The 27,238-nt window shown below is 52.5% G+C and overlaps 1 protein-coding gene across 3 annotated transcripts; it reads right to left on the bottom strand.

Moving 5' to 3' along the window:
* Window positions 1-369: 369 nt before the first annotated feature.
* On the bottom strand, window positions 370-27,238 carry ABCC10 (ATP binding cassette subfamily C member 10). 3 transcript variants are annotated; one of them, XM_073561389.1, is made up of 21 exons: window positions 26,890-27,235; window positions 25,124-26,378; window positions 24,765-24,992; window positions 23,681-23,840; window positions 23,486-23,610; window positions 23,215-23,294; window positions 22,966-23,137; window positions 22,647-22,745; window positions 22,382-22,571; window positions 13,175-13,252; window positions 12,832-13,008; window positions 12,620-12,758; window positions 5,231-5,420; window positions 4,728-5,071; window positions 3,424-3,593; window positions 3,191-3,351; window positions 2,642-2,895; window positions 2,243-2,388; window positions 2,071-2,168; window positions 1,840-1,952; window positions 370-1,050 (listed from the first exon to the last, which is right to left on the bottom strand). In XM_073561389.1, exons 1-21 carry the CDS (start codon window positions 27,048-27,050, stop codon window positions 894-896), a joined length of 4,497 nt encoding a protein of 1,498 aa, XP_073417490.1. In that variant the 5' UTR covers window positions 27,051-27,235; the 3' UTR covers window positions 370-893. The 3 variants fall into 3 exon arrangements, with proteins under 3 accessions (XP_073417490.1, XP_073417492.1, XP_073417491.1); XM_073561390.1 differs by lacking the exon at window positions 370-1,050 and having other exon boundaries at window positions 1,839-1,967; window positions 26,890-27,238; XM_073561391.1 differs by lacking the exons at window positions 5,231-5,420; window positions 22,966-23,137; window positions 23,215-23,294; ... (3 more) ...; window positions 25,124-26,378; window positions 26,890-27,235.

Below are 27,238 nucleotides of genomic sequence, written 5' to 3' on the forward strand. Positions count from 1 at the left end.
ACTGTGCCAACCACAGCATCACCTGTACAGTACCCCGCCGGAGTGTCACTCGTACTGTGTCCATCACGTAGCATCACTTGTACTCTGCCAGCCAAAGTGTCACCCATAATGTGCCCATCGGAACATGACTCATACTGTGCCCACAAGTGTCACTTGTATTGTGCCTGTCATGCAGCATCACTCGTACTGTGCCTGTCATGCAGCATCACTCGTACTGTGCCTGTCATGCAGCATCACTCGTACTGTGCCTGTCATGCAGCAACACCCGTACTTTGTCCCACCCATCCTGTGCCTGTCACATTTCCATCTGTTACCCGTGAATTTCCAGGTGGTTCTGTATAAAACACGATTGGTAAATGACAGCAGCGATTGATGAAAAATAATTAATTTATAAGAATCTAAAATATTTACATAATCTGTGAGAAGAGACAATTATCACATATCAGCCCACACTGCTTGCATCACTGACACTGCCCATGTCACAGACACTGCCTGCGCCACCCAGCGTCAACCAGCACTGCCCGCGCCACCCAGCGTCAACCAGCACTGCCCGCGCCACCCAGCGTCAACCAGCACTGCCCGCGCCACCCAGCGTCAACCAGCACTGCCCGCGCCACCCAGCGTCAACCAGCACTGCCCGCGCCACCCAGCGTCAACCAGCACTGCCCGCGCCACCCAGCGTCAACCAGCACTGCCCGCGCCACCCAGCGTCAACCAGCACTGCCCGCGCCACCCAGCGTCAACCAGCACTGCCCGCGCCACCCAGCGTCAACCAGCACTGCCCGCGCCACCCAGCATTGCCCACGCCACCCATATTGCATATCTCCACCACTACTGTTCTAACTGCACCACCTGTGCGCTCAGCCTCACATCGGAGCTGAATCATCTTGGCATCATTGTCCGTTGTCCGGCACCTCCAGGTTGGCGCTATGTATTAGCCGGTAGAAGTGTGAATTTTTATTGCTGCTCAGGACTGTAGGGGAGTCAAATTCTGCCACTTTCCCAGCATGCATCACCAGCACCCGGTCAGAATCCATGATAGTGTGCAGCCTACAAAAACGTGGAGACAAAGCATGAATCTTGGGAAAATTAAGGAGGGTGAAAGAGAGCCATACACCTGTGTCATAAACATGGAGGAGGTGGAGTACAACAGTGTGACACATATGGAGAGTGGAGCTGATTAAACCAATGCGATATGCACAGAGGGCAGAGTAAAGCCGTGCACCTGTGTGATATACGTGGAGTAGAGCCGTGCACCTGTGTGATATACGTGGAGTAGAGCCGTGCACCTGTGTGATATACGTGGAGTAGAGCCGTGCACCTGTGTGATATACGTGGAGTAGAGCCGTGCACCTGTGTGATATACGTGGAGTAGAGCCGTGCACCTGTGTGATATACGTGGAGTAGAGCCGTGCACCTGTGTGATATACGTGGAGAGTGGGGTAGAGCCGTACACCTGTGTTATATATGTGGAGAGTGGGGTAGAGCCGTACACCTGTGTGATATATGTGGAGAGTGGGGTAGAGCCGTACACCTGTGTTATATATGTGGAGAGTGGGGTAGAGCCGTATACCTGTGTTATATATGTGGAGAGTGGGGTAGAGCCGTGCACCTGTGTTATATATGTGGAGAGTGGAGAAGAGCCATATACCTGTGTGACATGTGGAGAGTGGAGTAGAGCCGTACTCCTGTATGATATATGAAGAGGGACTGGAGTAGAGCCATACACCTATGTAATATACGTGGACTAGGTGTAGTGGAGACACACTCCGACACATACTGTATATGTGGTGGTGTTAGAATAATTAAATATTTGGTGGTGGAGGTGGGGCTTGGCACCTGTGCGCGATGGTGAGGACTGTGCGTTCCCAGAACTTCTCACAGATGGTCCCCTGCAGCAGGTGGTCCGTCTGGTGGTCCACGCTAGCTGTGGCTTCATCAATGCAGAGAATCTATGATAGAAAGATCTTCAAACACAGAAGGCCACATAGTCATAATGAGCCATGTCAAACAGTGGTACTAATTGTGGCGGCCTGGACTGTGGAGCTGACACTTTACATTTGCCCTCACCTTTGCATCAGTCAGCAGAGCTCTGGCCAAGCACAGAAGTTGCCTCTGCCCCAGGGAGAAGTTCTTCCCTCTCTCTCCGACATCGGAATCCAGACCACCTGCACAGGTGATGATAATGGGACGTTTGACAATGTAATTTAGCCCCTCCCCCGTGACCAGTAATGTCCCTCACCCATGCGTGACACCTGCTCCATTAAGTGGCACTGCTCCAGCACGTCCAGCAGCTCCGCGTCGGTGTGGTACGACAGGGGGTCCAGATTCTGCCGCACGCTTCCTGTCAGCAGGAAGGCATCCTGAGGGATTATTGCCAGCCGTGACCTGGAGGAGACCGTACAATCATCACTAGCAGAGATCACCAGCAGCAGCGATCCTTCCCAGGACTGATCACCACCAGCGGCGATCTGTCCTAGGACAGAACACTACTAGCAGCAATCCTTCCTAGGACTGATCACCACCAGTGGTGATCCTTCCTAGCACTGATGACCTGCGGCAATTCTTCCTAGCACTTACCAGCGGTGATCCTTCCTAGTACCGATCACTCCCTGCCATATGGGATCAGCATTGTTCTCACCTTAGCACATCTAAGCTCAGCTCTTGGGTGGGGATGTCATCGATGAGGATGGAACCAGAGTTCAACTCCACCATTCTGAACAGAGCCAAGAACAGTGTAGACTTCCCAGAGCCAGTCCGACCCACCACACCAATCTTCTCCCCCGCACGGATGGTGAAGCTGACCCCGTCCAAAGCGTTGGGGAGACCGGGTCGATAACACAGAGTTGCACATCTGAACTCAATGTGTCCACGCTGAGGCCAATCTGGCTGCACCTGAGGAGGAGGTGAAACTAAGCCCATGCAAAATTCCCCTAAGAGGAGTCCACAGACCCCTCACCTGGTCACATGGCTCCCTGTATGGGTTCACTGTGTTGCAGGAGCATTAGCTAAACCCAAAAAAAAACACAGGGTAACAGGACAATGACAATACTACACCAGACAACACCAAAACAGAGACAATGCCAGACCAGACGACCAAACATAAAACTTATCCAACCCATGAGACACAAACAACGAAGGTCTGAATCACAGGGGAACGGTCTGGGGAAGTGCCTCATTCTGCGCTCACTGTAACTGAGCCCTGTGTGGGCTCGGAGGGCACGGTGGTGGAATACTCCTCTGCTCGCTCCACGCTGACCATCATGGCCTCCATCTGTGTGAAGCTGGAGATGAGTCCGGACAAAAGACCGGTGATGGACAGCGCATAGGACAGAGACAATCCCACCAAACCTAATGAAAAGAGAAGGTGTGTGAGACACTGCCTGGAAGAGATGCAGCCGTAAGTACATGGCAGGTCATTACCTGGATCTCCAGAGTTTCTCTGGTGCTGAATCAGAGCAATGACAGCGATGGCCGTAACCACCATCACTCCAATCATCTGCAGCCGGATGTCCAACCATTGTACGGCTGAGTTACTGGAGAACAGGCAGCGCTGGTTCAGCTCCATCCGAGACTCACATTCCTCTGCAAACCTGCATAATCCAAGAGATGGTGATGAAGTAAGCAACGACCTGTCAAGACCCAAAGGCCTCACCCTCCCAGAGCAGGAGACCCAAGCGCCTCACCCTCCCAGAGCAGGAGACCCAAGCGCCTCACCCTCCCAGAGCAGGAGACCCAAGCGCCTCACCCTCCCAGAGCAGGAGACCCAAGCGCCTCACCCTCCCAGAGCAGGAGACCCAAGCGCCTCACCCTCCCAGAGCAGGAGACCCAAGCGCCTCACCCTCCCAGAGCAGGAGACCCAAGCGCCTCACCCTCCCAGAGCAGGAGACCCAAGCGCCTCACCCTCCCAGAGCAGGAGACCCAAGCGCCTCACCCTCCCAGAGCAGGAGACCCAAGCGCCTCACCCTCCCAGAGCAGGAGACCCAAACGCCTCACCCTCCCAGAGCAGGAGACCCAAACGCCTCACCCTCCCAGAGCAGGAGACCCAAACGCCTCACCCTCCCAGAGCAGGAGACCCAAACGCCTCACCCACCCAGAGCAGGAGACCCAAACGCCTCACCCACCCAGAGCAGGAGACCCAAACGCCTCACCCACCCAGAGCAGGAGACCCAAACGCCTCACCCTCCCAGAGCAGGAGACCCAAACGCCTCACCCTCCCAGAGCAGGAGACCCAAACGCCTCACCCTCCCAGAGCAGGAGACCAAAACGCCTCACGCAAAAGCAATAACCTTGCAAACCATGACAATGGAGTGTCAGCACATGACCGTTTAGATGCAGCACAGGGGCTCGGTACAGTCAGACTTCTCCATGCTCCTTCCCACTAGCTTGTTCTTCCTCAATCTCCGACTCCTCTGATTCTATGAAGCCCGAGCTGTCAATCACATTAGAGGCGGAGACAGAGGGAGGAGTAGGTAGGAAGGAGACGTTGGACTGCACCGAGCGCCTGTGCTGGTTGCGGGCCGCCATTCAGTGCTGACACTCCCTTTAATCCTCACAACCTCCTGTCTGCTGGGTTGTGCGTCCCTCTTCCTCGGCACTTGTTCTATTACCCGACCACCCTGCAATGATTCCTCATTTAACCATTTACCAGCTGTGGTGGATACTGCAGGACTGCTCAGACCTTGCTGCTCTTTCACCCACAGATTGGTTGTGCCGGGATAACCCACCTGTCGGCGTGGCGTGTGGCTCGGATGGTGCTCAGCCCCGTCAGTGTCTCGGAGAAGTGACTATAGATGGGGGAGAGGGTGATGCTGTGCAGCCTCTTCAGCTCCCGCGATGTGTGGCGGTAGAATCTCTGCATGTAGTAGTACAGGAAGGCCAGAGGCATTAGGACAGGCAGGATCAGCGGCAGCCCGTAGCTGATCATCACCAGCATCCCCAGGAGACCAAACACGTTGGCCAAGAAAATGTTCAGGATGAAGGGCAGGAAGTCGTCCACACAGTACAGGTCCGAGGAGAAGCGGTTAATGATGCGGCCGATGGGCGTACTGTCAAAGAAGGAGACCGTGCCCTGGAAACGAGAACCCAGCACGGGCGTTTCATCTATACCCAAAAGCTACGTTCATACAGTATGTAGCAGAGCTAATAGCACCAGACCTTTGCGGGACCCTCGCACATATCTGGCCCTGGAGCTTTGTACGGTATGGAAACCCTGCACTACCGTCCTTACCCTTAAGACTCGCTGCAGCAGACGCTTGTGGATCACGGTAGCTGCACGGACTGTTCCAAAAGCAAAAAGCAGGGCACGCAGGGCGGAAAAGACAGTGTTCACAGCAGCAATCCCCCCATACATGGACAAGTAGAAGTCGAAGCCCACCGTGGAATTCTCCCCAGCAGACTGACGCCACCTCACCGGGGTCCTGACCAACACAAACATCGGGATGAGGACAGGTGCACTTACCACACAACCACCAACAGCAGACACTACACAGGGCTGGTAATGAGGGGAGCTCTTACCACACAACCACCAACAGCATACATAACACAGGGCTGGTAATGAGGGGTGCTCTTACCACACAACCACCGTCACCATACATAACAGGGCTGGTAATGAGGGGAGCTCTTACCACACAACCACCGACAGCAGACACTACACAGGGCTGGTAACGAGGGGTGCTCTTACCACACAACCACCGACAGCATACATAACAGGGCTGGTAATGAGGGGAGCTGTTACCACACAACCACCGACAGCAGACACTACACAGGGCTGGTAATGAGGGGTGCTCTTACCACACAACCACCGACAGCAGACACTACACAGGGCTGGTAATGAGGGGTGCTCTTACCACACAACCACCGACAGCAGACACTACACAGGGCTGGTAATGAGGGGTGCTCTTACCACACAACCACCGACAGCATACATAACAGGGCTGGTAATGAGGGGTGCTCTTACCACACAACCACCGACAGCAGACACTACACAGGGCTGGTAATGAGGGGTGCTCTTACCACACAACCACCGACAGCAGACACTACACAGGGCTGGTAATGAGGGGAGATCTTACCACACAACCACCGACAGCAGACACTACACAGGGCTGGTAATGAGGGGTGCTCTTACCACACAACCACCGACAGCATACATAACAGGGCTGGTAATGAGGGGAGCTCTTACCACAGAACCACCGACAGCATACATAACACAGGGCTGGTAATGAGGGGTGCTCTTACCACACAACCACCGACAGCAAATATTACACAGGGCTGGTAATGTGGGGTGCACTTACCACACAACCACCGACAGCATACACTACACAAGGGTGGTAATGAAGGGTGCACTTACCACACAACCACCGACAGCAGACACTACACAGGGCAGGTAATGAGGGGTGCTCTTACCACACAACCACCGACAGCATACATAACACAGGGCTGGTAATGAGGGTAGTTCTTACCACAGAACCACCGACAGCATACATAACACAGGGGTGGTAATGAGGGGAGCTCTTACCACATAACCACCAACAGCAAATATTACACAGGGCTGGTAATGTGGGGTGCACTTACCACACAACCACCGACAGCAGACACTACACAGGGCAGGTAATGAGGGGTGCTCTTACCACACAACCACCGACAGCATACATAACACAGGGCTGGTAATGATGGGTGCTCTTACCACACAACCACCGACAGCAGACACTACACAACGCTGGTAATGAGGGGAGCTCTTACCACACAACAACCGACTGCAGACACTACATAGCGCTGGTAATGAGGGGTGCTCTTACCACACAACCACAGACAGCAAATATTACACAGGGCTGTTAAGGAGGGGTGCTCTTACCACACAACCACCGAAAGCATACACAGCACAGGGCTGGTAATGAGGGGTGCTCTTACCTCACAACCACTGACAGCATATGTTACGTGCTACAGAACCACTCCGCACCCAGAATATGTTGTGCAGTTATATGTATGTATAATAGGTTCCATGTGAGATGCATGTCCCTAATGCATCAGCCCAAAGGCTGCGCCCCTGGGCAGAGGGGACATGATATTCTTCTTTTGTCCACCCTCCCCCCACCTTTGTAATTCCCACAGTAAACATCGGCAGGCTCCGGCCACCTGCGGCTTTTGTAATGCATGTTTGGCCTGCCGCATTTCTATTGGCCTGCCCTCTGTATCTGTGTGATATATTCTGTGTCCTGTGAGTAAAGTGTTGTCAGACTGGAGATACGTGGAGAAGCAGTGATCTTTTATATGCGCCCATGTAACCAAGGAATTCCATCCAGCGTCATTCATTCAGACTCCAGCCAATGCAGAGCGGACCTCCGAAAACATGGGGTGGTACTGAATGAGGTACTCCAGCTTGGTAGACCCAGTTACACTGGTGGCAGCGGTGGGATAGGATACCCCTTCTACAGGAGGAAAGGAATGAATGGAAAAACAACTACCAGAAGTTATAGAGGACTACATTAAAAGATCTTGGCCATTTAAAGAAGTGATCTTGGCCCGGTATGCGCTGACACCAGAGGCATACCGCCAAGAGTTCCGTGGACTTATAAAACGCGTAACCGATACCCACGCTAAATGGGTGTGTAAATTACGGCGGTCTCTGCTACAGTGGGTACAAGGGAGCCAAGCAACCACTAAGGAAGTAGACCCCATGCAGGCAGCCCGGGCAGATAATCGACAACATCATCGACAGGTCGTGTGGGTTAATGGGAAACGTATGCAGGGACTAAGAGATTCCGGGGCAACTTTGACTCTTATGAAGCCTCATCTCGTCCGGGACCAAGAGAAGACGGACCGGACAGTGGCAGTCCGTGTAGCAGGGGGAGCTATACATCGACTGCCCACTGCCAGGATTCACCTGAACTGGGGAGTCGGGGATGGCCTTGTTGAGGTCGGCTTGATGGAGGATTTGCCTGCAGACGTCTGGGAAATGACTTGGGGCCCATGTTGTCTGCATTCTCGGTGGCCCCTCTGGCTGAGACCTATCCTGTGACCACCCGGAGACAAGCTCGCGCTGCGGAGGCGGAATCACACTCAGAGGAGGCTCAGGTAAGACATCCCAGCCCTACACGTATTCCTATAGCCAGACACATTTCTTGGGCCACCCCATTTGAATTTAAGAGGGAGTTACTTGAGGATCCTTCATTAGAGGGATACCGTGGGAAGGCACAGGAGGGGAGAGGAGTACTGGAAGGGGAACAGTTTGTATGGAAGCAGGGACTCCTCTACCGGATCACAGAGCAGCACCACACAGGGACGAGCCCCACTATAAAACAACAGCTGGTAGTTCCCAAGAAGTATAGGCAGGAGTTACTGCGAATCTCTCATGATATACCCTTGGCCGGGCACTTCGGCGTCAGTCGCTCCAGGCATCGTCTGACACAAAACTTCTTTTGGCCGGGGGTAACCTATGATGTTCGTCAGTACTGCCAGACCTGTGACAGTTGTCAGCGCATTGGCAAGAGGGGGGAATCGATGCAAGGCCAAATTACGCCCCCTCCCCATTGTGGAGGAACCATTTAGACAAGTAGCGGTCGATCTGATAGGGCCGTTAGCCAAACCCAGTCCGTCCGGGAAAAGGTATATATTGACAGTGGTAGATTATGCCACACGGTATCCAGAGGCGGTTGCGTTACCTAACATACTGGCAGAGACGGTGGCGGCCGCCCTGCTCCAGGTTTTCTCACGAGTTGGATTTCCCCGGGAGATTATCTCGGACCAGGGTACCCAGTTTACAGCAGAGGTGACCAACCAACTGTGGAACCTGTGCGGCGTAAAGTCCATTAGAAGCGCCCCGTACCACCCGCAAACCAATGGGTTGTGTGAACGCTTTAACGGGACATTAAAACAGCTCATTGAGACTTTTACCAGGACATACAGGGACTGGGAGAAATTCTTGCCACACCTCCTGTTTGCCTATCGGGAGGTGCCCCAAGAATCCACGGGGTTCTCCCCGTTCGAGCTGGTATACGGGACACGGGTAAGGGGACCCCTAGACTTAGTGCTGGAACACTGGGAAGGGGAGGGCCTCATAGAAGGGGTACCTATTGTACCCTATGTGCTGGAATTCCGGGACCGCCTACAGGAGCTGACCCAGGTTGTACGTGAGAACATGCAGGCGACCCAGCGCGTATGGTACGATCGGAGGGCCAGAGAGCGCACTTTGGAAATAGGACAGAAGGTCCTGGTGTTAGAGCCCACTAAGCAGAATAAGTTTCAAGCTGCATGGCAGGGGCCCTACCAGGTAGTTGGGAAAATAGCCGACACAACCTATAATGTCGCCGATTGTGACGACCCCAGGGTTATCCGCATGTTCCACGTGAATATGCTGAAGCCCTACCGGGAGCGCTCTGAAGAGGTAGTGGCCATCTGTGCACCTGAAGCAGAGGATTTAGCCGGACTTCCCTTGCCGGATGTCTTGGGGGAAAGGACTCAGTCTAAAACATGGGACCAGGTACACTTGGGTGAAGACCTAGGCCCCCGGGAGAGACAGCAGGCGGAGGAGTTGTTGAGGCAGCGACCAGAACCAGCCAAGATTGAGGCCATAGCCAAGTGGCCCATCCCACGCACTAAAACCAAGGTCATGGCGTTTCTAGGGACAGCGGGGTATTACAGGAAATTCGTTCCCAATTACAGCAGCGTAGCCAAGCCCCTCACTGATCTGACCCATAAGAACCAACGACGCCAGGTAACCTGGACCTCAGAGTGTGAAGAAGCCTTCCGCCAACTAAAGGACGCCCTCACCAATACCCCTGTATTGGCCGCACCCGATCCAACTAAACGTTTCCTTGTTCACACAGACGCTTCTATGTTTGGATTGGGGGCAGTACTGAGCCAAGTCGGGCCGGACGGCCAAGAACACCCGGTAGCTTACCTGAGTTGGAAACTGTGATGTACAATGTCTGCAAGATATGTTTTCTGTTGGAATGTGCTAACAAATCCTCCATTTTGTGAGAAGCTGCCTGCCAGTGTCTCAGTTACATTGCACACTGCAGCAGCTTCCCTTCCCCCAAGTGCCATAAACCAATTTCCTGTCACCCCATTTGGCTTCTCTCAGCTGGAAAAAAAAGTGCGGGAAAAAGGTCTTTGTTTGAAATAAAGGTTAGAAGTGAACCTTTAAGAGCCTGCCCTGCGAAAACCGTACAACATAGAGATATAATAACCATATCTCTCTGATCCGAGCGGTTCCAGCTCCGCTACAGTGTCACTTCCGAAGTCCTAACATGTCGAGAACCTGAGATATGATTTGCGCCCAAATGGACGGTCATATCGCATAGATGTTTGATGTTTTCTTGATGGGCTCATTAGGCTGGGAAACATGATACCACTGATGAGTCCATACCAGCTTCTCCCATAAAGTTATAGCTAATCTAAGTTTTGTAGCCAAAACATAACTTGGATGAGAGAGGTGGGACCAACCCAGAATGCATCTCTCCGTGATGTCACAAAGCAAAGCCTATAAGGCCTTCCCTTGGCAAAACCAGCTCAGAACAGCTCAAGTCGTCGTGCTAGAAAGACCCGCAGATGAGCGGAGACGTGCAGCTCCGCCTCTACCCCCCTTAAAGCCACATGGGATGCCAACTGACCACATGTGAGTGTGACTTTCTATCCTTTTAATCCTTTTATTTTATATCTGTACTGTACCTATTTTATGTCTCAATTTTATAGCTACTTTTATCTGTAATCACTGCCCTACTTTTTCGGGGAATAAATGATATAATTATTTAGATCTGTCTCCATGCTCTAAGAATCGAACTATACGCCTTTGATAATTTAACACTGTGAATTAAGTAACCGTGACTGGTGGCAGCGCGTTGTGTACGGCTATTGCGGCTTGCTGGCAGTACAGAAGGGTCTTATATTGCTGAATAAGGGGCTGCGGCCACAGCATTGATAATTCCCTTACTGCAGAAGCCTAATTGCCGGTTCAGAACAGGCAGCCCGTCCGGCGACTAATTATCCTAGGTGCAGTTCCCTGACTGACCTGAGGGTAAGGGGGGCGCCGGAGAGCTGCGAGTTCCAAAGTGGAACTGAGAAAGTGGGATATACATAAATCCCCGCAGTACTTGGAAGATTGATAGCAGTGGCGGGGCATCCAAAATTAAACCCCCCTGCGGCAAATTGTAGAGCGAGAGTAGCTTGCTGGATATTTTGGTCACATGGTGCCAGTGGTGGGATAACTAAGATAAGCCCCAACTGTGCCTGTGATAGCCGTGTGCCGGCAGTGTGTCTCATACCTCCATCCGCTGATACACCCGTGTCAGTGGTGGGACTGTGACATAGTGGTGACACAGGGTCCGCTGTCCGTCGCGTTTTGGTGGCAGCGGGACCCCGTTAGTCGCCCGTATTTGGACGAACGGCGGTGGGCCGTTCGTCACAGAAACTACTGCCCCGTGAAATAAGCTATGCGGCCATCGAGAAGGAGTGCCTGGCGGTAGTATGGGCACTCAAGAAGTTGCAACCATATTTGTATGGACGAGTTTTCCCTCCTAACGGACCATAATCCCCTAGTCTGGCTTAATCGGGTCTCCAGAGACAACGCCAGATTGCTGCGGTGGAGTTTAGCCCTACAACCTCTGGACTTCACCATCCACCACAGACCCGGCAAACAAAACCTTAACGCCGATGGACTAAGTCGACAAACGGAACTTGTACCAACCCCATAAACTTCGGTCATCCCCAAACCGATCCGTTGAGGATCAGACTGTGTATGCTGATCGAGTCGCTGAAAAGGGGAGCTGTGTTACAGAACCACTTAGCACCCAGAATATGTTGTGCAGTTATATGTATGTATAATAGGTTCCATGTGAGATGCATGTCCCTAATGCATCAGTTCACAGGCTGCGCCCCTGGGCAGAGGGGACACGATATTCTCCTTTAGTCCGCCCTCCCCCCACCTTTGTAATTCCCACAGTAAACATCCGCAGGCTCCGGCCACCTGCGGCTTTTGTAATGTATGTCTGGCCTGCCGCTTTTCTATTGGCCGGCCCTCTGTATCTGTGTGATATAGACTGTGTCCTGTGAGTAAAGTGTTGTCAGACTGGAAATACATGGAGAAGCAGTGATCTTTTATATGCGCCCATGTAACCAAGGAATTTCAGCCAGCGTCATTCATTCAGACTCCAGCCAACGCAGAGCGGACCTCCGAAAACACGGGGTGGTACTGAAAGAGGTACCCCAGCTTGGTAGACCCCGTTACAGCAGACAATACACAGGGCTGGGTAAAGAGGGGAGCTCTTACCACACAACTACTGACAGCAGAAACCACAGAGGGCAGGTAAAGAGGGGAGCTCTTACTACACAACCACCGACAGCATACATAACACAGGGCTGGTAATGAGGGGAGCTCTTACCACACAACCACCGACAGCAGACACTACACAGGGCTGGTAAAAAGGGGAGCTCTTACCACACAACCGACAGCAGACACTACACAGGGGTGGTATTGAGGTGCTCTTACTACACAACCAACGACAGCAGACACTACACGGAGCTGGAATTGAGAGGTGCTCTTACCACATACCAGTAACATCACACACTACACAGTGCAGGTAATGAGGGGTGCTCTTACCAGACAAGCCAACGAGCTACTTACACAAGACCTCCAGTAGTAAACAGTAGCAGAGATGGAGCCAGCACTGGGGGAGTGAGCGCCATGAGAGAGGAGTTCTGCGGAGAGTCTGGTAAACTGGCAATCCAGTATGACAGCCACCAATCGGACACGTTCCTGGACGCTGTAAGAAGACATGTGAACATCCACACATCCCGTCAGTGCTCGCAGATGTCAGCCAATGATTAAAGACTCACCCTGCATGAAGAATAATGCCAGGAGCACAGAGGCCGCCAGTGCTGCCCCCACCGCCCTCCAGTACGTTGCGTACACCTGTAGAGACACGGCGCCTTCCTTCTTCTCCTCTTCCCTCATCCCTGCAGCCGGCTCCCCGCCTCCATCTTCTGTGATCGCAGGGCTCCTCACACTGGAACCTAGTGTGACAGAAAGTCAAGTGACAGCTGATATAAAGAGATATCCAGGGCAGTCAGCATCTGCCGGACTATCCCAACACTTCTCCTGACCCTCCAATGGCTAGGGCACAGTGTGAGTGACCCCAATACTGCCAGGACCACAAGGATGAAAGATGGGGATACTCACTGCTGTCTGCGTTCTGCTGGGAGGATGATGCCAGCACAGGAGACTTCCTCACCAGGGGTAAGATCTCTGCTGGCGGACCTGCAAGGAAATGAGGTATTAAAGAGGGTGCGGCACTCAGCCATTCAGAGGGCGTGGTACCCAACAACCATCTGTTCAGAGGGCACGTGACCGCTACGTCCACAGGCCCGGCACCCAACTGTCTAGAGGGCACGGCACCCACCTGCCCAGATGGCACGAAACCCAGCCGCCACCTTTGCACCCAGCCACCACCTATCCAGAAGGCGCAGCACCCGGCCATCCAGAGGGTGCGGCACCCGGTAGTCACCTATTCACAGGGCACGTCAGCGCTATGTCCACAGGCCCGGCACCCAACTGTATTGAGGGCACGATACCCGCCTACCTCTTGTCCAGGTGGCAAGAAACCCAGCTGTCAGGAAAATATGAATATGTTTACATTCTATGTACACTTCCAGAGGTCAGGCTGCCCCTCCCCCATCACATTTGTGCAGTGTCACACTGAGCTTCTCATGTGCAGTTCTCTCTCCGCCTGCCTGTGTGTAACTCCATCCCACTCTTTCCCCCCTCCCTCGGGAATGTGGCTTTTGACCAGGTAAATCCGATTTATCTGTAGCACATGGATTTGGAAGTTCCTTTTGTCTATTCAAACTCGAATATAATAACACAGAATAATCAGAGGCAGGAAATTTATATTTTTTGAATCTGCGTAATTAAAGCTATCCACAGGTAGGTTTTGAAGCTTGTGCGGCCTCCAGAAATCGAGAAAAGGGTATATGCTTCCCAATAATACATATAACACACCCACCAGGGCTGTGGGGTACTCAGAACCGGGTCTGACAGTTCTTTGGGGAAGTCACGGGGCCGTGACCCGACTCCATGGCCCTGGCCGTGCCGTAAAATGGTGAATATGTATATGGGATTTAACGTGACGTCACCTGTGGCGTTCGGCAACGGATGGCCGACGCTGCTAAAGGAGACCGCTGGGGCTGATGGTGATGCAGCTGGGATGGTTCTGCTCCCCACAGATGGAGCGGGCCCCAGGGCTACCTGTTCTGTTTATGTCAGGCTTCGTGTACCTTGTGGTGCAGGACTCAGGGAGCAAGAGATCACTGAAGGACACAAGGGCTGTAGTTTTCTTTTCCTTGATGGTTGATAGTACAGACCGGAGCACTGGTAACAGTTTGTAATAGAGAGCAGGGCAGCCTGGAAGCAATTTTGGATTCACCTAGACAGGTAGGTACGGAGGCCTTCTTTCTGAGCTGTCCTCCCTTTTTCCTCACTGCCTAACAGATCACCCTCCTGCTGCTAACTGTCTCTCTCTGTTTTTTAAAAACAAACCGTTGCCCGCATGGCAGGCAGCTCGAACCTATCACAGGTGCCGCTCCTTTGTGTTGGCTCCAGGCTCTGGTATGCTGCTGTGCCGCCAGGTATTAGATCAAGCCAGGAGACCTACAGTCCCTTGCCCTCCGGATTTAGCTGCCGGGACTTCCGTACTCGCGCAACCATGGACTCCAGTATCCGGTTCCTAGTGCTTAGCTCTGGGGCGAGTTTAATCACAGCTCCACTCAACAGGTTCTGCTCGACTTCTCTCCTACTGACACCTGGTAAGGGGACCACCCTTCCTTGCTTCCAGGCCTGACATTACTCCATGTGAGGGAGGCAATGCCACTGTGGTAACCGGACTCCTGGGGTGCCACACATAGATATATGATATTTGGTCTTAAATGAAATATAATTTTGTAAGAAGATATATAATAGTCCTGTCGTCACTCTGGGAACCTCGCAGCCAGGGTAATGGCACTTAGAAGCTTTTAGTAACTTTAAAACGGGGAGTACAATCCCTGGCTTCGCCCACCCAGTGAGGCTCAATGAGGCTATTGTTCAGACTCCCCTCCTCCACATGGTGTGCCAGTGACATGTGCAAGTTTCACATTTTAATCCGTTTTATTTTGTAACTGTCTGTATATACTGTATCAATTTTGGTAACATCTTTTTGCATTTTTGTAAACACTGCTGTGAGAATCATGTGGGAATAGTGGATGAGGGCAGGTATATCTCGCCCAGATACCTTTCCTATGTGGCCTAGTCTGGTCAGTATCGCACCTGGTTACTAATGAATAATGGGAGGCGGATATAAAAGGATGCCAGGTGGTTGTGTGAGTGTCTCAGCCTGGGGACACAGAGAGCCTGTCTGTGTGAGAGACACACGTGAGTGGAAGCAGTGCCCACTGTAACTGTGGTTTGGCTGGATGGGAGAAGACCACCAGTTGGTAGTTAGGTCGGATCTTGTTTAGTTAGTGCCGGACAGGCAAGGATTTGTTTTATGTTTTATTTCCTTTATGCATAGCTTTCACCTTTAATAAACCTGACCCAGTGTCAGTTATACCCGGACCTCGGCTGGTGCGCCTGAGTTTCATGCTAAACGCACGTGACCTTTGACCCCAGCAAAGGCGATCCCGGAGTGTATCATCACATTGTGGTGGAGAACGCGGGCATCACGTTGGAAGCATGAGCATGGAGGACGTGGTGAAAGCACTGGTAAGTCCACCGCCGTCCAGCAAGAAGCTAACCGGGTGATGATGGCCCAGCTGAAGGAATTGGTGGACATGACAGCAACCGATCGTTCGCTTCTCCAGCAGGTGGCGCAGCGCTTGCCAAGCTTACCTGAGGTTAACCTGGAAGCCGAGTCGAGAGTGATTCACGTGAGTCGGTACTGGCAGAAGATGACGACCGAAGATGATGTAGAGGCATACCTGACCACGTTTGAACAGACGGCGGTGCGAGAAAAATGGCCGAAGGCACGATGGGTCGGCCTGATTGCCCCGTTTCTTTCCGGTGAGGCCCAAAAGGCTTATTATGACTTAGAACCTGAAGCCGCGCAGGACTTTGACAAACTGAAAGCCGAGATCTTGGCCCGCCTGGGAGTGACGACCGCTGTCCGTGCACAGAGAGTGCATCAATAGACTTATCAACCGGATAAACCACCGCGGTCACAGATGTTCGACCTGATCCACGTGACGAAGAAGTGGCTACAACCCGAGGTGCTGACAGCGCCAGAGATAATCCAGAGAGTCGTCATGGACAAGTACCTGAGAGCTCTACTGCCAGCCCTGAGGAAGTGGGTATGCCATGGAAATCCTACGACGGCAGATCAACTGGTGGATCTGGTTGAACGTTACTCCGTGGCGGAAGGACTCCGAGACGACGCTACCACACCTCGTTCTTCATCATCTCCACGTGGAACCGGTAAGACTGTTCCAGGGAGTAGGGGAGAAGGAAAAATCCCTAAGACAGTGGGGGGAGGAAAACGGGACTGCCCGCACTGCAAGGCCGAGAGTAACAAACTATGGTCTAAGCAAGGGGCCCGTTAGGTGTTTCTGCTACCAAGAGATGGGCCACATTGCTGCGAACTGTCCGGTCACTGCTGAACCCATGCAGTGCGACGTCACAGACTCTAAAAACCGCATGTCTATGGTTGCACGGGTAGTGAGTGTGAATGCCGGTCAAACGGATGTGGAAAAACACTTGTGTGATTTAACTGTTGATGGCAGAAATGTGGTGGCATTGTTAGACTCGGGAAGTGTGGTGACTCTGGTGAAGGCCAGTCTGGTGTCAGCCCCGACTGGACCATCAGACAAATTTTCTGTAACGTGTGTGCATGGAGACACCTGTTCGTACCTCACCACGGTCATATGCATTACTACTTCCTATGGGTCTGTGCAACATAAAGTTGGACTCGTCCCTGCGTTATTGCATGATGTTATCTTGGGCCGGGATTTTCCCCACTTGTGGCAGTTGATGCCCCAGGGTAGCAGGGTACGTGACTCTTCTCCCAGGGCGCATGTAGGACCCGAACCCCTGGAAGAGGTCCCCCAGGAAACTCGGGGGGAGAGTCTGCTGGAAAAGACCTGCAGTTCCCGTTTTAAGTCTTGGCGGGTGATACGGAGGAGACCAGGGAAGAGGAGGAGGCCGACAGCCGTCCACCTCCCCGTTTGCCGGATTTGGAAGTCCAGAAAGATGACTTCCAAAGCGAGCAAATAAAGGATCCTACCCTTTTTCAGGCTAGGACAAATGTAAAAGTGATAAATGGGGTACCTGTAGAACCTGGCTCTAGGCTGGCATATCCTTACATGGTCCTGGAGAATGATTTGCTATATCAGATAGAGAAAAAGGGGGAAGACACGGTGCAACTGTTAGTTGTGCCAAAACCCTACCGGCGGCAAGTGCTGGACCTGGCCCACGGACATGTGATGGGAGGTCACCTGGGAGTCCAGAAAACCACCGAAAGGATATTACACTGCTTTGTTTGGCCAGGCATGCATCACGATATTCGTGTATATTGTGAGTCTTGTCCTGACTGCCAAGCCTCTGCACCTAAGCCCCGGTTCAGTAGCCCTTTGGTACCCCTACCTATTATTGAAGTCCCGTTTGAGAGGATTGGGATGGATTTAGTTGGGCCCCTTCCACGGTCTGCACGTGGACACAAACATATCCTGGTCATCTTGGATTATGCCACTCGTTACCCGGAGGCCATCCCTTTGCGTAACACGGCCACCAAGACGATTGCCAAGGAACCGGTGCATGTGTTTAGTCGGGTCGGTATACCAAAACAGATACTCACCGACCAGGGGACCCCCTTTATGTCCAGGGTAATGAAGGAGCTCTGCCGGTTGTTACAAATCGAACCGTTACGCACATCCGTGTATCACCCTCAAACAGACGGGTTGGTCGAACGGTTCAATAAAACTCTGAAGCAGATGCTGAGAAAGGTGATAGACAAGGATGGGAAGAACTGGGACTATTTACTTCCGTATTTGCTTTTTGCCATCAGGGAAGTGCCCCAGTCTTCCACGGGATTCTCGCCTTTCGAGTTATTGTACGACCGACGTCCTCGCAGAGTGTTAGACGTTGCAAAAGAAACCTGGGAGGGTCAGGTCACTCCGTTTAAAACGGTGATAGATCACGTCACACAAATGCAGGACCGTATTGCGGCTGTTATGCCTATCGTCAAAGAACACATGATACAGGCTCAAGGAGCCCAAAAAAGAATCTATGATAGGGGCGCCAAGATCCGTACGTTTGCACCCGGAGATAGGGTGATGATCCTGATCCCCACGGCCGACAGTAAGTTACTCGCAAAGTGGCAGGGCCCCTTTGAAATTAAGGAAAGAGTTGGTGAAGTAAACTACAAAGTATACCAGGCAGGTAAACGGAAACCTGAACAGATTTATCATGTAAATCTGATAAAACCCTGGAAAGATTGGTCTGCCTTGTCAGCGGAGCTGGCCCGTCCTGTCTGCTTGCATACCGTACCGGAGGTCCGAGAGAGTCTCTGCAACCCGTAGCGGCAAAAGACTGAGGTCAGGCAGTTTCTACTTCACAACCAAAAGTTTTTCTCAGAAAAACCCGGGCAGACTATGCTAATGAGACATGACATCGTAACGGAACCTGGTGTCACAGTTCACGTAAAACCCTACCGAATCCCGGAAGCGCGCCGTGAAGCCATTTCCCTAAAAGTGAAGGCAATGTTAGAGTTAGGAGTCATTGACTTGGGCTTGGTCCAGCCCGATTGTGCTAATTCCTAAACCGCACGGCACCATCCGGTTCTGCAATGACTTCAGGAAACTGAATGCGGTCTCAAAATTTGATGCCTACCCTATGCCCCGGGTCGACGAGTTAATAGATCGGTTAGGAAAAGCCCGGTATATTACGACCCTAGACCTAACAAAGGGGTATTGGCAGATCCCTCTTGCAGAGGCGGCCATAGAAAAGACGGCATTTGCTACCCCGTAAGGTTTGTTTCAGTATGTGTATATGCCGTTTGGACTGCACGGGGCACCAGCGACCTTCCAAAGAGTGATGGATCGAGTCCTGAGGCCACATAGGCGGTACGCTTCGGCCTATTTGGATGACATTGTCATTTACAGCTTGGACTGGGAGACTCATCTCCAGAAAGTACAAGCTGTGATTGACGACCTGTGGGAGGCAGGTCTAACCGCGAACCCCAAGAAATGTCACATCGGGCTAGAAGAAGCCCGGTATTTGGAATATGTAATTGGGAGGGGTATTGTTAAACCCAGGTCGATAAGATTCAAGCGGTTCAGGACTGGCCGCAACCTGTCAACAAGAAGCAGGTGCAAGCCTTTCTGAGGATCGCCTGCTATTATCGCCGGTTCATACCCAATTTTGCAGCCATCGCTACCCCCCTGACGGATCTTACAAAAGGGAAAGACTCCGTCATGATTAAATGGAGTTTAGCGGCTGAAGAAGCCTTCCATAGCCTAAAACGGGCACTTTGCTCTCAACCCGTACTGGTGACGCCGGACTTCCGCAGCGAGTTTGTGGTACAAACGGATGCCTCTGATACCCGTATCGGGGCCGTACTGTCACAAGTGAGGGACGGAGTGGAACACCCAGTCCTCTATCTCAGCAGGAAGCTGAATAAACATGAGCAAAAGTATGCAGTTGTAGAAAAAGAGTGCCTAGCCATTAAGTGGGCTCTAGAGGCCCTCAAATATTACCTGGTGGGCCAAAAGTTCAGGCTGATCACTGACCATGCCCCTCTCAAGTGGATGCACTTGCACAAGGAATGGAATAGCCGGGTGACCCGGTGGTTCCTTGCCCTGCAGGCCTACACTTTTACGGTGGAGCACCGCCCAGGGGTACAGATGGGGAATGCAGATGCCCTGTCCCGAGTGCACTGTTTGGCGGGTGTCATTGCTCGACCGGAGTGGTCTGAGCAGAGGGGGGGGGGGGGGGATATGTGAGAATCATGTGGGAGTAGTGGATGAGGGCAGGTACATCTCGCCCAGATTCCTTTCCTATGTGGCCTAGTCTGGTCAATATCGCACCTGGTTACTACTGAATAATGGGAGGCGGATAAAAAAGGATGCAAGGTGGTTGTGTGAGTGTCTCAGCCTGGGAACACAGAGAGCCTGTCTGTGTGAGAGACACACGTGAGTGAAAGCAGTGACCACTGCAACTGTGGTTTGGCTGGACGGGAGAAGCCCGCCAGTTGGTAGTTAGGTTGTACCTTGTTTAGTTAGTGCCGGACAGGCAAGGATTTGTTTTATGTTTTTTTTTCCTTTATGCATTGCTTTCACCTTTAATAAACCTGACCCAGTGTCAGTTATACCCAGACCCCGGCTCTGCGCCTCAGTTTCATGCTGAGCGCACGTGACCTTTGACCCCAGCAAAGGAGATCCCGGAGTGTTTTATCACATTGCCTATATTTTCTGGAGTAAATCTATAAAATTTATTAGTTTTGTTTTCATTGCTCTATAAACAAACCGTCATGTCCTCTGTGCCAATTACACTACCTTGTGGGTGGGCTCCTGACCCAATATTGGTTTTAATGTCAAACGAGGAGCTGGTGGCAGCAAAGTGTTCTGGGCATTTGGGAGACCCTGGCAGTGACAAAATTGAGGTTATGTGTGTATTTCCTGCCTGAGACTGGGGATTTACATACCACTCTCTGTTGTGAGTTCATTTTCCCCCTTCACTACTGAGGCCCGATGAACTCCATCTTCTAGTAAAGAAAGATAGTGAGCCTGATTATCAGGCATCTGGGTCTAATGATGATGATTGGCTGAGTGGAGTTTCTGACTGGATATAAGGCTGTCCACGCCCGTCTGCTCTGCGGGTGATTTCTCTGTGGATCCTTGGATACCAGTCTGAATTCCTGCTCTCCAAAAGCTAAGTTTTCTGCTCTTCCGTTTGCATTTGTACATTGTTTTTGTTTTTGCTGGATTTCTGTCATTCCCTGCTGGGGTGATCTGAATTCCTTTAGCTCTGTCTTCAGAAAATACCTGAGTGCTGATATAGTTTTTGAAGCCTAGCTGCTTCAGGGCCTTTTTCCATATCAGCCTGTTGGCTTTTGTCTTTTCAGGGTTTTTGCAGATTGCAGACAGCTCCTATCCTATCCTGTCCTATTTTAGTGAGTTTGGGCCCCATTGTTTGCTCAGCCTATCTTTCTATCTGTGTGTGTGTTTTTTCATCTTGCTTCACCGTCATTATATGTTGGGGGCTGCCTTTTACTTTGGGGTCTGCTCTGGGGCAGTTTAGTTTTCCTTTTCTGTCTTTAGGCTATTTAGTTTCTCCGGCTGTGATCGAGGGGTCTAGGGCACCGTAGGAACCCCCCACGGCTACTGCTAGTTGTGTTGTTAGGTTCAGGGGTCTGCAATCTGACAGTTGCCAACTACTCCGGTTTTCTGGACTTAGCTGCTATTTTTGTGTCTGCCTCCTACGGTGACTCATTCATAACAACCCTCACTGCAGAGTGTCCAATAGCCAAAACACGGCACGACAGCTTTTCTGGCAACCACTTATCCTAGATGTAGTACCCTGACTGACCTGAGGTTAAGGGGGGCGTCAGAGAGCTGCAAGTTCCTAACCGGAACTGGAAAGTGGGATCGCAAAAGAGGTTTCCATGACACCAGCCACCACCTGTGCACCCAGCCACCACCTGTCCAGAGGGAGCAGCACCAAGCCATCCAGAGGGCGTGGCACCCGGCTGCCACCTATTCGAAGGGCAAGTCACTGCTACGTCCACAGGCCCGGCACCCTACTCTATAGAGGGCATGGTACCAGCCTGCCTCTTGTCCAGATGGCACCAAACCCAGCCACCACCTGTCCAGTGGCAGCGGCAGCACCCAGCTGCCACCTATTCACAGGGCATGTCACCGCTATGTCCACAGGCCCGTCACCCAACTGTATAGAGAGCACAGTACCCGCCTGACACTTGTCCAGATGGCACGAAACCCAGCCGCCACCTGTCCAGAGGGCGCGGCACCCAGATCTCCAGAGGGCGCAGCACCCGGCCACCATCTGTCCACAGAGCATATCACCACTACGTTCACAGGCCCAGCACCCAACTGTTTAGATGGCATGAAACCAAGCCACCACCTGTCCCGAGGGCGCAGCACTTGGCAGCCACCTGTTCATAAGGCGCGGCACTGGACCATCCAGGGGGGCGCAGCATCTAGCAGGCACCTGTTCACAGGGCGCAGCATCAGACCGTCCACACCGAACCCGGAAGCTACTTGTCCAGAGGGCGCATAACCAAGTTGCCACCTGTCCACAGGTTGAGCCAGCAGGCCATCCGGGATTCACAGCACCTAGCAGCCGGACCATTCACAGGGTACAGCACCACACTGGGTCCGACCAGAGGGCATGGCACCGGCCACCCACCTGTGCAGACAATCCTGCCGTCCTCCATCAGTACAATGACGTCTGCCTTCTCCAGGAGTTCGGTGCGGTGGGTGCAGAGGATGCGGGTCTTGTGTCGTAGGATACCCAGAATGCATCTGTCCATGAGGTGAGCAGCCACATCTGTGTCTACAGCAGCAAGGGGGTCATCCAGGAGGTAGATGTCTTTGTCCTGTGGAGGGTGGAGGAGGTCATGTGTCCCTGCATCGCTGTTCTCTGTTGCCATATTTACAGGTTATAAACTGACCTGATAGACCGCCCGCGCCAGGCTCACCCGCGCCTTCTGCCCCCCACTCAGGGTCACGCCATTCTCCCCAACCTCCGTCTGGTCACCAGCAGGTAAGATCTGGAATGAAGGAGGACGGAGGCAGCGAGGACTTATAAAATCAGAATCTGACAACTCTGAAAGGACAGAGCACGGGGCAGCAGGTGTCATTGGGAAAGGGGCCGATGTTCTACGAGCACCGTGACTACAGTTGTGTGTGGTTCCCAGTCCAGATCCCGCCGAATCCAAACCCGTGGACATGATCCCCCCTCCCCACTAATGCTCCTGTCACATGACTCACACTGAGGTCGGGGGTCAGGGCGCAGGACTCCAGCACCTCCCGGTACAGACGTTCCTCGTATTTCTTCCCAAACTGGATGTTCTCTCGAATGGAAGCGAACTGGATCCATGACTCCTGAGCCACAAACCCAAATCCCGACTCCTGGTGGGCGACAAATAAGTCTCCACTCACCCTGTGACAAGAGCAGACGACAAGTGGGTCACCATCTGCACCAGGACCTGCACCCCACCGGACCAGAGCCGCCATTACCTGCGGAGTTCTCCTGTGATTGCTGACAGTAGAGAGCTCTTTCCACAACCGACCTTCCCGACAACCGCCACCAGCGCACCCTGCAAGTGAGGCAGCAGGAGTCAAAAGAGGCAGAACTTCCCCATCGCTACACTCCGAAACTTCCTCGCGCTACACCGAAAACCTCCCCCGCGTTGCATCCTGAACCTCCGACCACAAGTAGTCACATTATCAGAATAGTGAACGCGGGTCTGAAGGTGATTGGAGTTTAGGGCATGTTCTGGGTTCTCACCTTTCTCACGGACAGATGCTGAATGTGTAGTGTGGGGAGTCCATGTTGCCCATCACTGACCTCTGACCGCCATGCGAAGGTCGCATTCCTCATCTCCAGTGCTATACCGCTATCTCTGGAAAGAGCTGAGGGAACAAGACATCAGAGTAGGCAAGTCACCATTAGATCACATAAGGCAAAGACACCAGGTCTTACCTTCTGACTGATAGTAGCACAGCAGGTCCTGGTCCGGTAGTGCAAGGAAGCTCTGCACTCGATCCAACGACACTTTGGCCTCTAAGACTCCATTTAGAACCCAGGGCACGTTATTGAGGGGCATAATTAACATCCCAACCAATGCCAAAGAAGTGAAGACCTGCGACGGGGTACAACATTACAGGCCAGGACCAGAGGACATCACGCGAATGACAGTAAATCGCAAGAGTAAAGAGAGGAAGGGAATGTGAGTGAGGTCAGGGGGGATGGAGAGTAAAAAGGAAGAAAGTGAGAGGGATCAGGGCTTACAGAGACAATAGGAGGAAAGAGAGAAGAGTCAGGGCAGATGAAGAGTAGAGTAGACAGGAGGAAAGTGAGAGGGGTCAGAGTGGAGGATAGTAGGCAGGAGGAAAGTGAGAGGGGCTAGGGTGGACAGACAGTGGATAGGAGAGCGAGAGGGGTCAGGGTGAAGGACGGTAGGCAGAGGGAAAGTGACAGGGGTCAAAGTGGACAGACAGTAGGCAGGAGGAAAGTGAGAGGGGTCAAGGTGGAGGACAGTAGGCAGGAGGAAAGTGAGAGGGGTCAGGGTGGATGGACCGTGGATAGGAGGAGAGCGAGAAGGGTCAGGGTGGATGGACAGTGGATAGGAGGAGAGGGATCAGGGTGGAGGATAGTAAGCAGGAGGAAAGTGAGAGGGGTCAGGGTGGATGGACAGTGGATAAGAGGAGAGCGAGAGGAGTCAGGGTGGAGGATAGTAGGCAGGAGGAAAGTGAGAGGGGTCAGGGTGGATGGACAGTGGATAGGAGGAGAGCGAGAGGGGTCAGGGTGAAGGACGGTAGGCAGAAGGAAAGTGAGAGGGGTCAGGGTGGACCTACAGTAGACAGGAGGAGAGCGAGAGGGAACTGAATAGAGAGTAGCTAAGAGGAGAATGAAAGGGGTCAGAGTGGAAATAGTAGATACGAAAGTGAGGGGGTCATGGTAGACTGTACATAGAAAGGAAGAAAGTGAGAGGGGTCAGGGTGGACAGAGAGTAGATAGGAGGATCATGTGATGGTCTAATGTATCGCCTGCCCCCGGGACTGACCTTAGCGGCTGTCAGCTGGTGCCCCAGTAACACATACGTAATAAATGTGATGATGGATATGAGCACAGGCAGAGCCGCCCATAGGTAAACACATACGGCGTCCAGCAGCTTAATAGCGCGAAGATTCTGCAGCTCCTGATCTCGTAAGCTGGACACACAGCGAGAAAAGTGCAGCTCCCAGGTGTAAAACTTCACCACCCGCATCCCGGACAGAAGCTCAGCCATCAGCTGCAGAAGGACAATACGTGCCATCATCGCCCACCAGATACCAGTTAAATTATACAGCAGTGACATCACCGCTCTCCAGATATCAGTTGTTTTACACAGCGATGACATCAAAGACATGTATATTGCGTTACCTTGACCCGGGCATCTTTATGTTTCAGCATTTCTTTGTTGTTCTTCAGGATACGTCCGGCGACCACCTTGTTGAGGGGAACCAGCAGCAGTGCCAGTCCCAGCCCCCCAAGGAAGGCGATGTCCACCTGCCTGTATAAGAGGTAGAGTGTGACTGAGAACTGCACCGGGAGGCTCCAGAGTTCATGGAAGCTGCGGCAGAAATTAGATATCCGATCGGCGTCTGTGCTCATGAAGTTGATGACTTCCCCTGGGGAGAATGTGGCCAGGCCAGTGCCCTCTCCATGCAGAGTTTTCTGGTAGACGCTGGTGAGTACCGATGCCCGCACTGCCAGCATTAGTTTGTTAATCTGATGTGTGAACTGATTCTGCACAAGAGCACTGAGGAGTCCGGTAGTGAAGAGTCCGGTGGTGTAGAGCACTCCCCAGCTCAGAGCTTCCGCCCTTGTCTCCATAAAATTCACCAGAAGATTCAGCAGGACAGGCCCCATGAAGGAGAGAGCGCAGGATACCAGCTTCAGGAACCCCAAGGAATAGTAATGAGCCCCGAAACAGGAGTGCAACACCCAGAGGAGGCGAAGCGTTCCGGGGCCACAACTAGAGATGTCCCTGCGGATCCTCCATGTCTGGAGATGATGGGGCAGGAGACACACATCCTTTGGGTGCTTCAGATCTCCGCCTGCTCCTCTCCGCAGGAGCGGCTGCATCCAAAAATAAAGTAAACGAGACAACCAGCTCTCACCGTCCTCTGCAGCTTCCTCATCATTGTCAGAAGGGAACGAGACAACCAAAGGAGAATAGTCACTGACATCATTGATTGAGCCGGTGCCCCAATAGGGAAGGCAAGGAGGACGTATGAGAAAGGTACAAAAATACACAACGATACAGAAGAGCCGAAGACAAGAGAGAGAAAAGCTGGAGACCAGTACCCAGTCCAGAGGTGACCTCACCGCACCCTCCGCACATAGCCACACCATCGTGATCACCACTGACGGGGCCACCAGGACAACTGGAGCTGCCAGACTCAGAGGTCCTCGAGAATCCACATAGCAAGACTTACGGAGGTGCAAAAGTGATAGGAAGTGACTGATCCATGCTAAGAAGGACACGCTGCTGGAGAGGACCTCCAAACTGGCGGAAACTTCACGAGGAAACAGAGCTCCGAGGACTAAATCAGCAATACAAAGACATGAAACCACAAGGGAGATGAACGTCCTGCACAGCCAGGAAGAAGAGGAGAAGCCAGAGGAGCCACGTCTAGAAGACAACACCGCCAGTCAGTGAAGCAGACATTTACATGATGTAGGCAAAAATCTCCCAAACTTTCAGCTGCCTCCTCTTTAATGGGCATGACCTCCCTTCCACCAGCCTCCTCTCTGAAAACCTAACCTCCCTTCCTCCCGCCTTGTCTCCGGAAACCTAACCTCCGGACCTCCAGCCTCCTTTCTGGAAACCTAATCTCCCAACCTCCAGGGTCCTCTCCGGACCTCTGACCTACTGCCTCTTCTCTGGAGACCCAAGTTACTGCCTCCTCTCTGAATCCCAACATCATTTCCACCCACCTCCTCACTGGAAACTCGTCCTCCCCATCCTCCTTTTTTGAGACCCGAACTTCCTACCTCCCATCTCCTCTCTGGAAACCTGACCTCCCTTCCTCACGCTTTCTCTCTTGAGACCCTAACTCCCGCCTCATCTCTGGAGACCCAATCTCCTTTACTACAGCCTCCTCTCCAGAGTACATAGCAGTCTGTAAGCACATATATCTGACCTAGGTGCTCCTGCGTGACATGCGCTGCTCAAAGCCAGGAGAACGTGAGGGATGCAGCTGATGATGAGTTGATTGAAGCAGACGCCGATATGTCCACGGACCCAAACAGGCAGAGGGTCAGAGCGGGTGGATCCACAGAAGCGGGAGAGGATATCGTCCATCACATTCACCACTGAGCAGAATCTGTAGCAGAAAGAATAGGCAAGATACAACGGCGTCCATAAATCATGTAGTGCTGCACCCGGGGGATGAAATCCTATATACAGCACGCTGTATACTGCATACACTGGACACCATTATATCCCGTGTATTACACTGTGTATATCCAGCGCTATACTCCACACTGGTC

Source organism: Dendrobates tinctorius, unplaced genomic scaffold (assembly GCF_039654945.1).
Source record: "Dendrobates tinctorius isolate UK_male_01 unplaced genomic scaffold, ASM3965494v1 ptg000316l, whole genome shotgun sequence".
In the NCBI taxonomy this organism is placed as follows: Eukaryota; Metazoa; Chordata; class Amphibia; order Anura; family Dendrobatidae; genus Dendrobates; species Dendrobates tinctorius.

Bases quoted from the DNA above. Each gene is read 5' to 3' on its own strand.
- ABCC10 (XM_073561389.1), bottom strand. From the start codon at position 27,050: ATGGACGATATCCTCTCCCGCTTCTGTGGATCCACCCGCTCTGACCCT. The intron at 3,594-4,727 runs GTGGGTTATCCC...TGGATTATGCAG, and splicing joins GCCACACGCCACGCCGACAG to GTTTGCAGAGGAATGTGAGT. The intron at 2,389-2,641 runs GTGAGAACAATG...GGTCTCCTCCAG, and splicing joins CTGAGCTTAGATGTGCTAAG to GTCACGGCTGGCAATAATCC.